Source organism: Capricornis sumatraensis, chromosome 9, assembly GCF_032405125.1.
Source record: "Capricornis sumatraensis isolate serow.1 chromosome 9, serow.2, whole genome shotgun sequence".
NCBI classification, from domain to species: domain Eukaryota; kingdom Metazoa; phylum Chordata; class Mammalia; order Artiodactyla; family Bovidae; genus Capricornis; species Capricornis sumatraensis.
In genome coordinates this window covers 45,380,387-45,394,161 of record NC_091077.1, presented here as the reverse complement: position 1 = coordinate 45,394,161, position 13,775 = coordinate 45,380,387, and the positions used below count along the sequence as shown (strand labels likewise).

Here is a 13,775-nt window from a genome sequence, read left to right as displayed (position 1 = left end):
GGTGGAGACTTGGAGATCTCATCCCCAACCTTGGCACTGCACTCCTGCCCCAGTTAATTCCAGCCAGCTTCTGAGGACCAAAGATAAGAGAAGGGTCTGTGAGTTTCCCAGTCTGTTTAGCTGCCTGTACCAACCCCGGTAGGACAATTCTGCCGTGGGGCCACAGTTAGGAAGCTCACTTGGGTCTGACCCTGGCAGCTAAGGCCCTTGGGGCTCTGCCCAGACTCAGTCCAGCTAAAGGTTTATCCCCTGTGAACAAGGAGTGAAAAGGAGTTGCTGGAGGCTTTGGGCCCCAGGATGCTCCCCTCCCCAAACCCTCACGCCCAGTGTAAGCTGACAGAGGAGGGCAGGGCTGCTTCAACTGCCACAGAGGCCCTCGTGAGGTGGAGCACTCTAATGAGGTTGAGTCAGGGGATTCTGAAAAAAGCCACACCAAACAGCTTTTACAGACACACACCTGCGTCTAACAGTATAAAAACACAGGGGAGAGGGTAAAATACTACATTCTTGGGGGGGCGGGGAGCCACGGGGACCCAACTGTAGCTAAAAAACCCAATTTTTCAAAAAATGAGTGGATAGCTATGTTGCTTAAGAGGCAGAGAGGCATGTGATAAGGGCAGGGAACAGAGAGGTAGATGTCGGAACTCATGTTGGCTTCCCCATCTGTACTGTGTCCATATCTCATAGGGATGAAATGAAATCATATTTGTGTCTGGTAATTTTTTTTTAATTAATGAAGAAGAAAACAGAAGACAAAGGAGAGCATGTTCCTAGACCAAGGCTTTTCAGGAAAGCTGGCCTTTGTATCAGGCTGGGGCTGCTGGCCCTTGATCTCCTTTGGACTGCAGCCAGATCGCTGTTGGGCCAGACTGCTGAGCTCCTGACTAGCCTTCAGTGACAAGAGCCGGGGCGGAACCAGGGTGGGAGGTGCAGAGGAGGGCAGCGGTAGAAGCAGAAACTCTCAAAATGTCCTAGCAAGGTTGGCAGGTGGATCTGGTTCCCAAGCAACTTTCCCAAGGGGTTTGGGAAGGGGACACCCACACCCAGGGATGCCCTCAGATTCCTCAGTCCAGCCAGTCCCACTGTCTCAGAACCGAGGATACCCCCTAGTCCATTCCTGGACCACACAGAGGGGGGCCCCTGGGCCAGAGAAGTCTAACAATGAGCTTCCAGCTGAGCCCGGACCAAGGTTAGAAAGAGGGAATCCACTGATACACAGTCCTAAACTGTTCTTGCATCAAGCATCAGAACCTGATGCAATCTTGTTTTTAATTTGGCCCCGCTTAGTGGCTTGAGGAACCTTAGTTCTCTGACTAGGGATTGAACCCATGCCATTGGCAGTGAAAGTGCAAAATCCTAGCCACTGGACTGCCAGGGAATTCCCAAACCTAATGTAATCTTGAATGTCATTTATAAACACTTTTCCAGGTAAAACACTTTTCCAGGTACTATTTATTCTGGAAGCCCTGAGGTCTGCTTTCAACCAAGAAACACAGCTCTTGGCCCTGGTAACCCTGACCTTGCCAGGCATTGGTCCAGCCCTGACCCAAGTCCAGAACTTTGAGGTCATGCCCAAGGGGGGGCAGGAAAGGACCAAATCTTCCCTTGAGACCAGAAGAATCCAGCTCATAAACTCAACGGGAGTGGGGGTAACGTTCAGCTTTGCAGCCTACAGTGACCCCAAATAATTGCACATATTTGAGAGCAGAGGGACAGAGCAGAGTCTGGGCTCTGAGGGAAAAGAGTCCACGTCCTGACTCTGCCAGGTACTAGCACATTCTTAACCTCTCTGAGCCCGAGTTTCCCCCTCTGTAAAACGAGAGCTATATAGTGACTACTTTCTTGGCTTCTTGTAAGGATCTTGATATCAGGATTAAAGGTCCCTGGCACAGGTCTGGCACTTGGGAGGCTCTTGACACATGCACTATTACTGCGGCTGTTGTTACTCTTTCAACAGCTGTTTACAAGCACCTACTTATGTGTCATGCCCTGTGCTGGCCACTGAGAGAGTCTAGCAGTGAAGAGGACAGATATGGTCCTGGCCCTGTAGATCCTCTCTCGCCCTTTTGATCCAAACCACCATCCCTAAACCCCTATCCCAACATGGTCATCAACCCCTATGGCCTCTGCAGTCCCAGCTTCATCTGTCCCACACCCTCTGGTCTATGTTCATGCCCCAGCCCCACCCAGGGGGTTGCCCACCACAGCTGGGAGGTTCCTGGGCTGCATAGTGCTTCAGAGCCTGCCAGCGAGCTCTGGGCTGGCTGCTGCAGCACAGCATATACTCAGGGCTGCCCTGCCTGGACCCCAGCTACAGCCAGCAGAGACCTCACTGCAAAACTCTCCAGAGGCTGCTGCTCAGCGTCCCTAAGGGCCCACCCACCCTCTGCCTGCCTGGCCACCAGGCCAGCCACAGAGCCATCTGATTTAAATGAAACTTAAAACTTAATGACTTTCATGCTGGTTATTTAAAACGCAATGTAATTTTCTTAAACACCCTATTATTTCCTTTGATAGCTACAAAGCTTCCCCCAGTCCCATAAGCATGTTTATTTTTAGGGAAAAGAGTGGTTTTGCAGTTGGTCATAGAGACCAGAGGGAAAGGAGCCCACAGAAAATAGGGCAAAGAGTCAACCTTGGCAGCCTGGAGACCCACAGCTGCCCTGTGTTCGTGCTGGGACAGATTCCCCACTGACACCATGGGGTCCAGGGCAGGACCCTGCCCTTCTCATACCAGTACATCCACCAGTGGCCCTCCTGTCCACCATCTGACGGCAGTCAAGTCCCCCTTCCCGTGCTTCACCTCCACAGGGCCCCAGTGTCCCTCCTGTGAGACAGTTCCACTGGCTTCCCACAGACATGCCAGCCATATACAGGTCTGGGGAAGGGGGCCTGTGGTTACTGACACACCCTGGGCAGCCTCCTCCTGGCTCCTCCAGACATTGTGCTTTAGGGAAGGCCTTGAGGCCTGAAGCTTTGACCAGCTAGATGAGATCTGTGCTCAGATAAAGTGGCCTCAGGCAGTGGCTGCCCACATTGGGAGGGTGGGTGGGTGTGGCCCTGCCAGTCGGGGCTCCCTGGCAAGGGGGACAGCCTAGTGGTGGGTGTGCGTGCGGAGGTCAGCTGAGCCCCGCCAATGCGGGGCGTCCTCTGGGAGTGGCTATTTTTAGATCCCAAGCTTTCATGTGGCCGAGTGATGTGCAGTTTACAAAGCATTGGTAATGTGTTTCAGATGGCGGCCCAGCAGACTGGGAGGCTGGGCCTGCTGCCACCAGAGCCAGGTCAGAGTTAGTCAGAATACCCTCAGCTGGACTCCTGTCACCTGTCCCTCCTGCCCTCCGATTCCTTCTTGCCTGATGGGGAGGCTGGGTGGGGAGCAGTTCTTGCAGTGGCCAGCAAAGCCCCAGCTGAGGCCCACCAGAGCAGCAGGCCTCTCCCACTAATGCTTATCTGACCCTCAGGAATCCTCAGGGCCAGGGCTCCCTACCCCCATTTACAGGGGGAAACTGAGACCTAGAGAGGTTGACAGATTTACTTGAGGTCACACGCCAGGGAGGAGGTGGCCTTGGCTCCTGGCTTCCTTGCCCAACAGAGCCTCCTCCCGTCATGGGCAAATTGGGCTCCCTGGGAGGGGATGATCTGCCCTCCCTGGCCAGGCTGCCCAGACGTGGTGGGCTAGGGCAGCTCTGACCACGTAAACCCCCAGAACCCACTGTTCCCTGGGGCCACATCCTGCCCATCCATGCCTGCAGCCCTAGCCACATATTCGTCGTTATTTGCAAGCAGACAGTGTGGGGCCCAGACAGCCTCCCGTCCTTGGAGAGAAGAGATGGTTGTTTCAGTGGGAGGGGTAAAGGGGTTGGCAAAGCATCTGCTTTCTCTGATCTCCAAGGAGCTCTAGCTGTGGAGTTGGCTGTGACATGAAGGCCGTGTGTCACCATCTCCCTCTGCGCTCTAAAGCCGTATCTGCTGGTACAGCCCAGGCAGGCAGGATCCATGGGTAGGATAGAATACAAGGCAGCCTCCCCACAAGAGAGGGCCACACTCAGGCCCACCTTGGCCAGGGACCCTATCCAGTAAGGGACAGTCCCTTTTCCCCCCAGGGAATGGGAGCCCCATGTCCTGCAGGTCCCTCTGACCAGGACAAACCCTCCAGGCTGCAGCTCAGAGACTACGTGTGCCAGGGATGATGAGGTCCACACCTCTTTAAGGGGAGGGAGGCGGCACCCACATCCAAATCCCAAGCATCACAGGTCTGTGAGCTGAGGCAGCACACTACATGAAAGAAGGAGATAATAATGTCCTGGGTTCTCAGACTCCTGGGGCCTTGGCGTCCTGCTAGAGACAGAGCTGATGAGGGGGGCTATCCAAACCCTGGCCGAAGCACCAGTGGCTCCACCCCCTTCCCTCCGGGGTTCAGTCCCCTCAGGGACAGGAGGCGAGGCCCTGGCCTCATGACCCTGGAGACAGACTGAGAGTCAAATGAAGTAACACAAAACTTCCACCTCTGAGGCACTCCTGCCTGGCATGTGCCAACTCGCTCGGGTCTCCCCTGCCCAAAGCCCACCCCCTCCCTGGCCCTGCCCGCCTCCTCCAGTCACCCTGTGCCTCCCAGCATCCGCCTGCCTGCCTCCCCCTCTCTGTCCAGTCAGACCATCTCCCATGGGCACCATGCTGCCCTTCAGGCCGCCAACTCCTGGGCTGTGGCACCAGCACCGCCTGGGCACATGCTAGGCCTTCCATGCTGGCCCTTCTCCAGCCTCACAGACCCTGGGCTTTGGCGGGCCCTTCCAGTGGCCAAGAACATAACTCATTTCTGCCCCTCCTCCTCTCTCCAGCTGTCCCCCAACCTAGAGCGTTCCTCCACTCCCGCCTTCAGAGGTTCTGGGCCTGCCAGAACAGCCCCCTGTCAGGAAGCCTTCCTAGCTGCCCCACCGGCCCCTCTCCCTCCTCAGCATGCTTTATCCCACATGGCAGGCACTGAGCCCCAGGAGAGTCTCTCTGCCTTGCCAGAACTGAGCTCTGGGGTGGGGGTGGCGGGTGGCGCAGAGGCAGCCGTCCCCTCTGTGCTGAGCCAAGGCCAAGTACCCGGGGGTGCTCAGTGAATACCAGTTAGGGGTCTGGACCAGGATCCCAGATACAGCGGGCACCACGTCGTTGACCAGCTGAGGGCCCTTGGGCTGGCCGGGCGGACAGCTGTCCTCTTTGCTCTGCCCCAGGGGAGCCGGCTGAGGGGCCGAGGACAGACTGCGTCGGGGGCTTCAGCCCAGCCCCCTTCAGGGGTACTTACTGCACCTGCTGGCATGGCGTCCTTTACAAAGGCCATTCCCCACAGTGTTAACCCCTCCCAGGCTGGCACCGACTGTGTGGCAACAACTCCATATACATGAGCTCATTCCATTCCACAGCAACCCAGGGAGCTAGGAACCTTCACTATCCTTTTTTTCAGGTGAGACAATAAAGCCCAGAAGAGTTAACTTACCCAGAGCCACTCAGCCAAGGAGTGGAAGGTAAGGCGTCTGAGGGTGGAGTTTCCCAACTCAGGCCTTCCACCTCCACTCCTCTAAGGGGCCATGGATAAGTCCCTTCCCTGACATGACCTGCTGTTCCCACCTGCAGAGGAGGGTTGGCACCCCAGGACCCATGCACTGTACCACTGGGGGAGGGGGGAGCCCTGTGACCTGATAAAACACCTGTTTCCTCCACCGGAGTCTTGTTTGTCCACAGTGGCAGGAAGCAGCCAGTCACAAGGTATGAGGGAGTGTGACTGTATGGCTTCGGGACCGCAGCTGCTCCCCCTGCCCCTCCACGCGGCTCTGTGCCCACCCTGCTCCACCCGGACCTCAGCTGTTGTGTGACTTGAAACCACTGCCCTCAGAGCTCATTCTCACAGCTCAGCTAAACCTCCCTTCATGCGGGGACAGGGCGTGGGGAGTGATCTCAAGGGGGTCCAGGAGGGCATGGGCTGCCAACTGTCTGTGAGAAGGGACCACCAAGGACCCCACCCCCAACTCCAACCCCACTCACATCTAAGTCTCGGGGCGCCTGGGGAGGTGGGCAGAGCTGGTATGGACAGCCCTGTTTGCTGCCTGTGACAGCTGGCTCGGGAAACCCTGTTCAGGCTGGGGGAAGAACACCTGGGTGCCAGTGACCCACACAGGGCTTGCTGTCAGCCCCTCCCTCTGCTCCTGAGCTGGAGGCGCAGATGGGCAGTCCTAAGCTAAAGCCGCGGTGGCAGGTAGGGCAGGTCTGCAGGACGGGCAGGCCTCCCCCAGGGTGCCTCCCTGGGCCTGAAAGGCATCACGGAGGGCCCCCTGAAACAGTTACCACCCTGATTTTCCAAATACCACACAGCCCTCCAAGTCAGGAAGGAATCCAAGTCAAAATTACTTTTAAGACTCACTGCCCAGCTCGAACCTATAAAATGAACAACAAAAGAGGGGAAACGCCATGTGGGCTGGGCTTGGGCTCTGGCAGGAACCCTCCGTGAACTGGGGCCACAGGGAAGCAAAGCCACGATGCCTTCCTACCTCTTGAGCCCACAGTTCTCACACTTTGCTCCAGGAAAACAATCAAACAGTGAACATCATTCCCACTGGTAAAGAAGGCAACCTGTGAGAAAACTAGAAGCCACATGAGGGAGAAGCGAATAATAAACATGAGGGGAGACAAGCAAAGAAGCCACACGTGGGCACTGCCCGGGGTGCAGCCCACACGAGGGAAGCACTGGGACGAGACACAGGAGGTTGTGCACAGGGGGACGTGTGAGAAGAGCTCGGAATGGTTCAGAGGCTAATGGCCACAAAGGTCTTTCCCCTTTTTTCCCTTACAAAATAGCTTCAGCCCCTAACATCATATGTAAAGGGCTTCTGTATGGCTAGGGAAGGAGGAGGGACCTCTTACAGACAAGTAGGAGAGGATTCTCAGGACAGAATGAGTGGCTGTGGCTGTGGCTCCCAGCCTGGTCCCAGGATTCACACTTTTCCTCCCAAGAATCCATCCCTGGGTCAGGAAGTCATCGAGGAGGGGCCCATATACCCAAGTCCCTACTCCAGCGTTCAGACCCCAGACTCTGTGGCCCAAAGTAGAGTTAGTACTACTGAGCCACCACTGGTCCCAGAGGGGCCAGGACAGCAAAGGAGAAGGGATCAGTTGTGGCCAAATCCTGACCCCCAAGCCCACGCCACACTGGCACCTTCCTGGGCACGTCCCTGGTCCCCCTGCCCCTAGTCCTCACTCCAACTCTGGGAGGAGGGCTTACTACTCCCGTTGTGCAGAGGAGGAAACTAAGGCTGAAAGATACTTCTGACACATGGGCCGCCTCTGGCCTGAGCATGGCAACTGCATCATAAACCAGTGTCAACCTCCTTGGCCTGAAACACTGCTAGGGTGGGCAAGGCGGCTGAGGCCTGGGGCAGGGTGTGATGGAGGGCCCCACTTGGATGGTCAGAGCCAAGCATCTCTGAAGAGGTGACATCTGAATAAACCCTGGGTGAGGAATGAGAAAGTGGCACGAGGTGAAGAGCTGAAGAGAATGCCAAGCTGAAGGAATGAGCGTGAAGGTCTTGAGGTGCAAAGAACTCAGGGCACTGGGGGGCTGCTTTTTAGGGAGAGAGGAAGAGTGTGGTGCAGATGAGGAGGGGGGTCAGCAGGGGCTGGCCATCTAGGCACTAAGGCTGTGCTGAGTGGCTCAGATTTTACTCCAAGAGCAATGGGAGCCTCTACAGGGTTTAATCCGGTGAGAGATGGGGTCTGACTTCTGTTCAGCTCCTTAGGGATCCTGGATTGAGGGTGAGGGTTAGGGTGGGGACCCAGGTCTGTCAGAGGGACTATAGAGGCGGCTGCCCTCCTAGGGGAGAATGGTTTGGGCTCGGGGGTGGCAAATTCAGTAGAGAAGCAGATGATCTGGGATGTCAGAGAGGAGCCCAGATGCCTGCCAGTCCCTGGTGCCTTTATTTGGCAGACTACTCCTTCAAGGAGCCGCTCAGGAGACCCTCTCCCATAGCCCAGCAGGGGCCAGGTATGCCCAGGACACTGCCAGCAGGCCCTTTTGTGACAGGACTCCTCTGGCCAGGGATCCAAGTCTATTCATCTGTCTCCTCCGCTCAGCTGGGCACCCTCAGAGAGGCTGCTTCTGGTCCATCTGGTACCCAGCCTGGTGCCAAACTCATTCACCCCAACTGGTGACCAACCATCACTAACCCTCCCCCGCAAGGCCTCAATGCTTGTCTTCTGAGGGATGTGGAGGGCTGGGTGGGTGCATCTCTGCAGAGCTCCCCAGGACAGGCTGGCCATGCGTCAGCAGCACTTCCTTCCTCTGCTCAAGTCTTGCTATTACCCTCACCTCCTGCTCCCCCAGGCTCGCTTGCACGATCCTCACTTGGACCTCAGACCTTGGAGTCAGAGAATGTGAGCCCGATGGCCAGGAGCCCAAGCATGAGACCACTGCTTCAAGTGGGCACCTCCACCTCAGAGGTCTCGGGGCATGCCCAGACACCAGGGTGGCACAGGGAAACAGCCCCAAGTCCCTGCAAGAGCCAAAAGGCTCAGCTCAACGTTTTTTTTTGGAATTGAGATGTAATTTACATACCTTGAAATTGACCGTTTTAAAGTACACAATTCAGTGGCTTTTAATATGCTCACAAGGTTGTGCAACCATCCCCATGATCTAATTCCAGAACATATTCATCACCCCAAAAAGAAATCCTATACCCATTAGCAGTCACTCCCTATTCTCTTCTTCCCTGAGCCCCAGCAAACATTCCCCTACTTTCTGTCTCTGGATTTGCCTATTCTGGGCATTTCACCTAAATGGTGAAAGGCTCACCAGCCTTCTGGGCCACAGACACCAAGCGGAGCCCCTGGAAAGGGCCAGAAGAGTGACAAGGCCTCATATCCTTTCTGAGATGAGAATTTGCACCAAATTTTCAGTTCTGCACATCCTAGAGTCTGAGTTTCCCTAAGGAGTGATGCCTCACTCATCCCAGAAATCCCTCAAAGTCTGGCCCAAGAGCAGGTCATTGCCCTCCCCACTACAATCCGAGAGTGGAGCAAACAAAACAAGCAGTAGCTGCGGGTCTAGGTTTGTCTGCAAACCTACATGAGACTCCTGAAAGACATTAGCTGTGAGATTAACTTTGACCTAATTTCCACTTCCAAAACCAGAGTTTGCGAGGAGCTAAGTATCAAAAAGAAGAAAAATCTCCCTCTGCATCCCCCTGGTAGCTCCTGACAAGATTCCAGTCTGCCTACTTTGAGGTGTCCAGCATAGTAGCCACATGGGCGTTCCATCCAGACAAGGGCAGAGGAGGTCCCTGGCATGGGTTTTCCCTACTGTCAGGGAAGGTCAAGCGATCAGCCTTAAGCTCCCCAGCACAACTGTTGACCAGTTGATTCTCTCAGAGAGGGCAAAGAGCAAGAAGGGCTGACTTTCTGCGCCCATGGGCTAGTTCCAAAGCCCTGGGCAGCGTGTCCTCTCTTCCCTGAAGATGGCCTCAGGAAAACACAGCATTGGGGGAAAATACCTCCAAAGGCAATTCTTCCTGAGGACCTCACAAGGGGCTCCTAACCCACTGTAAGAGTCTTTCCTCATTCTAGACACAGGAACCTTGAATCACATGAGAAATGGGTTCCCAAAACACAGGGTCAATTAATTTTGCCTTTTAAAAGCTCACCATATTTTAAATGTCCACATAACTCTTCTAGTAACACAAACACCTACTACTCTTCTAGCTGTGTCTTTGTAACAGGTTTGCTTAAAGGAGGCCCCCCATATTTGCGTACATCTTCCTCACCCAGCGTCTCCCCAGTGCAGGCCCTTCTGTGCCTCTGTTCTTGTCTCCGGCCCTACGGAGCAGCCACTGCCAGGGCACAGAAAGTCAGCTCCAGAGCCTGCCCTCTTCCTGGGAGCCCAGAAGCCAGGCTGTGGGAGGCAACGGCAGGCTGGGGAGGACAAAGGGATTCGTCCCTATAAGAGAGAGTGTGACACACCAAAATGCATCTGCTGCAGCTTGAGAAAGATCTCAAAGTTTAAAAGGTGACTGATCCAGGCCAGGGGAGTGGTGGTGTGCCTGCTCCAGCCCCCGCTCCCCCGAGTCCTGACTGCTGGAGGCAGCCGGCCATCTGCAACACTCTGACCAGTATAAGCTAAAGGACACCAAATGGTTCCATCACCACACCCTTGTGGAGAACAAGGCACTCCCACTCTGGGCGCTCCCCTACAACTTGCCCAGACTGTGAAAGGAACTCAGAAACACCACCTTTCCCCTGCACCTCTGTGGGATCACAAGACGCTGGAGGGAACCTGCCTGCAAGGTCTGTTTTGAGCCTTTTGTTTAGTTTTAGTTATCAGCAACCCCAGCCTCCTGTCAGCAACTCAGCTGCCGGTGTTCAGGCAGTGGTGGATTATGTCCCACCACTTGGCCCCAAGTCTAAGAGTTTATACCTTGTAGGGAGCCCCCAAAGCATTTTTGTTAATAGCAGGCTCATGGAAGGTAGAGGTCTCTGAGGAGAGCTGCTGTGTCAGGTGGCAAGGTCAGAAGGCAAGCAAGCCCCTTCCCCCACAGACTTGGAAGGAAGCAAATACCTCACAGACGGAGCCAGAAAGCGACAGACCACTCAACCAACCAACGTGTTCCTTTACAGATGAAGGAACGGGGGTCCAAAGGGCAAGGAGCTTATTTCCAGGCAGCTGTCTACCAGGTTTTCCATCTTGGCTTTCTGGAGAGAAGCCCCAGTCTACTTTCTCACGCCCCACCAGCTTCAGCATGAAACTGCTTTCAGAACCTACCCTCCTCGCTCTTGATCGGAAAGAGCCTGGCAGTCACTCTCCACCCTCTGGGTGATAGGTGACCCCCCACCACTAGCATATGAACATCCCCCTGCTGGCCTGACCTGCACGAGGGACTATGTTTGCACCCAACACCCACCCACCACAGACCCGAGGCCCTTTCATGTACTCTCGAAGCTCTAATCTCACCCCTGACTTGGGCCAGCTGAACACAGTCTGGAACACTAATCTGAGTTTTTCGTTAAGCACAGCTTTACTGCTGGCCCGAAGCACTCAGAAAAGGCTCTTCACACTTTAGGTCATCTGCACCAATGGGCAGAAAAGCACGGTTTGTAATGATCATGCAGTCTTCTCAAAGCACTGCGTACTTAAACCAGTTCAATTTGCAAATTGATTAAACAGGCCCCTAACTGACACTACTGATTTGAAACACCTTTGCAAGCCCTTCCTGGTGCATTTGAGACCAAGCCAGCTTCTTAAAAACCTAATTTCCCCACATTGTGGTCAGGTTCTTTCTCTGGGAAGGCCACATTCATGCCAACAAGGACAGAACGAGTAGGAGATGTTTCTCCTGTACATCCGGAAGATCTGAAGCAGCCCAGCTTTTCTACCCATTCCCCCCAGCTTGGGACTTAAGTGGGAGAAGGCTAACAGCAAAACTCACAACTCCATGCGACTTACACCACCCTGAGGAGGGGGTGGGTGGTCTCAGCTTAAAAATTCTTCAAGAAGATGCCACCCCAGCATCGCCAAACTCCAAGACAGAGCCAGCACCTGCTAGTGACCAAGCTGGGAAGACAAAAGCCAACCGCTGGAGGTAAGCGGGGGTGCCTGCGGCTGTCCTCTTTCCTTCAGGAACAATCTCCTTCTGGTGCAGATCCCACTGGGTGTGTATGGGGAAAGGGACAAGAACAGCGTTCTTCCGTATCTATTTTGTTCTAGGTAAAAGTCACTTGCCCATGCCTCACATACCTGATGAAGGAGGTAGCAGGCACAAGGCGGGCTGGGCTGCTGGGGCCACTTACCAGCGGGGGCTGCGGCTGGGGGTGCTGCCCTGCTCCCGAGGGGGGCGGGTAGTGCATGAGCAGATTGAAGGCGGAGTAGACGGTGTCTTTGTACATGCCGCTGGTGCACTCCGGGGCCTTCAGGCCTGGAAAAACCACAGCTGGTCAGAAGCGCCAGCCCGGGGCGGCTGGGGCTGAAGACTGTCTGCTCGATCGAGAGAAGATCAGAATTGCCAAGGGGTCCCCTTCAAGTTCCTGACTTGAAGGGCTGGGGCGTGGGGTCCCCGCAGTGCCAAGGTTTGACGAAGGACCCCGAGTTCCGGCCTCCCTTCCTCGACCCCAACTCCGCCCTCCGGCCAAGGAACCTTGGCCAGCGCTTCCTCCTCAAGACGGGGGATTAGTCAAGTCACCTGGACAGGAGGGGAGGCGGAGATGGCGGGGGTCTGTTTACTCCTATAAAGGTCAGGGCACCGGAAGTGACTCGAGCCTGGCGGCGCCCGGGAAACCCGCCCCCCACTCCCCCACCCCCTCGGTTTTACCGCCTCCTCGAGCTGCCGTGGGGGGCGGGGGGAGGCACCCCCTCGGCTCCCTCCCGTACTCGGCGGCCCGGCTCTCCCACCGAGGCCGGGCCTTAGCGGGAGGAGGGGAGCTGGGCCGGGCAGAAACTCACCGTCTTCCAGAGACTCTGGAAGTTTGTCGGGGAAAAGTCTCTGCGAAGTGTGTGCCCGCCCGAGAGCCTGCGGGGAGATCCAAAGGGGCCTTCAGAGGGCTGGGAAAGCTTGGGGCTCGGGGCCCAGGAGGGGTCTGAGGGATGGGGACCCCTGAGAGCCGCGGGAGGGAGGGGCGGGGCAGCGCGAGCCGAGCGCCAGGGGCGATGGAGCGACGAGGCTTCTGGGGAGCAACGGGGCGCGGGCCAGCGCTCACCTCCGCCCCGACCTCGGCCTCGCCGCGGGCACCGGCGCCCGCCCCCGGGACCCCCGCGTCGCTGGCCGCGCCCTCGGACTCATTGACGAGCGACGACTTGAGCTCAGCCAGGTCGCGCTCGGGGCCCACGGCGCTGTCGCGGCTCTTGTCGTCCTGCTCCTCGCCCTCGTCCTGGAAGGCCAGCAGCTCGTCCGGCGCGCCGAGGTCGTCGCCGCCGCCCGCGCCACCCCCGCCCGAGTCCAGCTGCGGCATGGTGCGCTCAGCCTGCGGGGGCGCGGGGCTCGGGGGTGCGGGGCGCGGAGCCGGCCCGGGAGGCGGCGAGCCCGGAGTCCGGACCTCCGAGCCCGGATCGCAGCGGGCGGAGCGCGGGCTGACTCCGCCTGGGCGGGCTGCGGGCGCGGGGCGCGGGGCGCGGGGCGCGGGCGCGGGGTTGAGAGGCTCCGGGAGCTGGCGGGTCAGAACATCAAAGGCGCCGCCGGCGGAGTGCCGGGGGCGGGGCGGGGACGCCGGGGGGCGGGCCCGATCGGGGCGGAGCCAAAGCGCCCCGCCCCTCCTCTCCTGGAAGAGGCCAGGACGCGTCCAGTGGGCATAGTCTTAAAGGGCTCGCTCTCCCAGGCGTAAACCGAATGGTGCGTCGGAGGAGCCTGAAAAGCATCACCCTTCTCCTGAAATGCTGGGAATCTAAAGGAGGTTCTTAACCCTGATTCCTCACTTACAACCAGGGATTCCTTTCCTGCGCCCAGGTTTCTTCCTCAGCTATGTAGTGCTCAGGTCCCCTAGGCCTTTGGGGTTTGGGAGTGCCTTGCTTCCCTGGTGTCTCAGACAGTAAAGCCTCTGCCTGCAATGCAGGAAACCCGGGTTCGATCCCTGGGTCGGAAAGATCTCCTGGAGAAGGAAATGGCAACCCACTCCACTTGCCTGGAAAATTCCATGGACTGAGGAGCCTGGTAGGAGCCTGCTCCATGGGGTCGCAAAGAGTCGGACACGACTGAGCGACTTCACTTTGTCACGTTGGATAGGGAGCCAAGTTGTAAACAGTTTCTGTACCTGGGCTCAGT

At 56.8% G+C, this 13,775-nt stretch overlaps 1 protein-coding gene across 2 annotated transcripts in view; it reads right to left on the bottom strand.

Moving 5' to 3' along the window:
* The window catches only part of TCF7 (transcription factor 7), a 31,817-nt gene extending 18,848 nt beyond the window's left edge, over positions 1 to 12,969 (bottom strand). The window contains exons 1-3 of one of the 2 annotated variants that reach the window (XM_068980434.1): positions 12,730 to 12,969; positions 12,464 to 12,530; positions 11,815 to 11,939 (exon numbers count right to left, since the gene is read on the bottom strand). In XM_068980434.1, coding sequence (XP_068836535.1) covers positions 11,815 to 11,939; positions 12,464 to 12,530; positions 12,730 to 12,969 — 432 coding nt within the window. Of the gene's footprint in view, positions 1 to 11,814; positions 11,940 to 12,463; positions 12,531 to 12,729 lie in introns of those variants that run through there. The other variant, XM_068980435.1, reaches the window with a different exon arrangement.
* Positions 12,970 to 13,775: the final 806 nt, after the last annotated feature.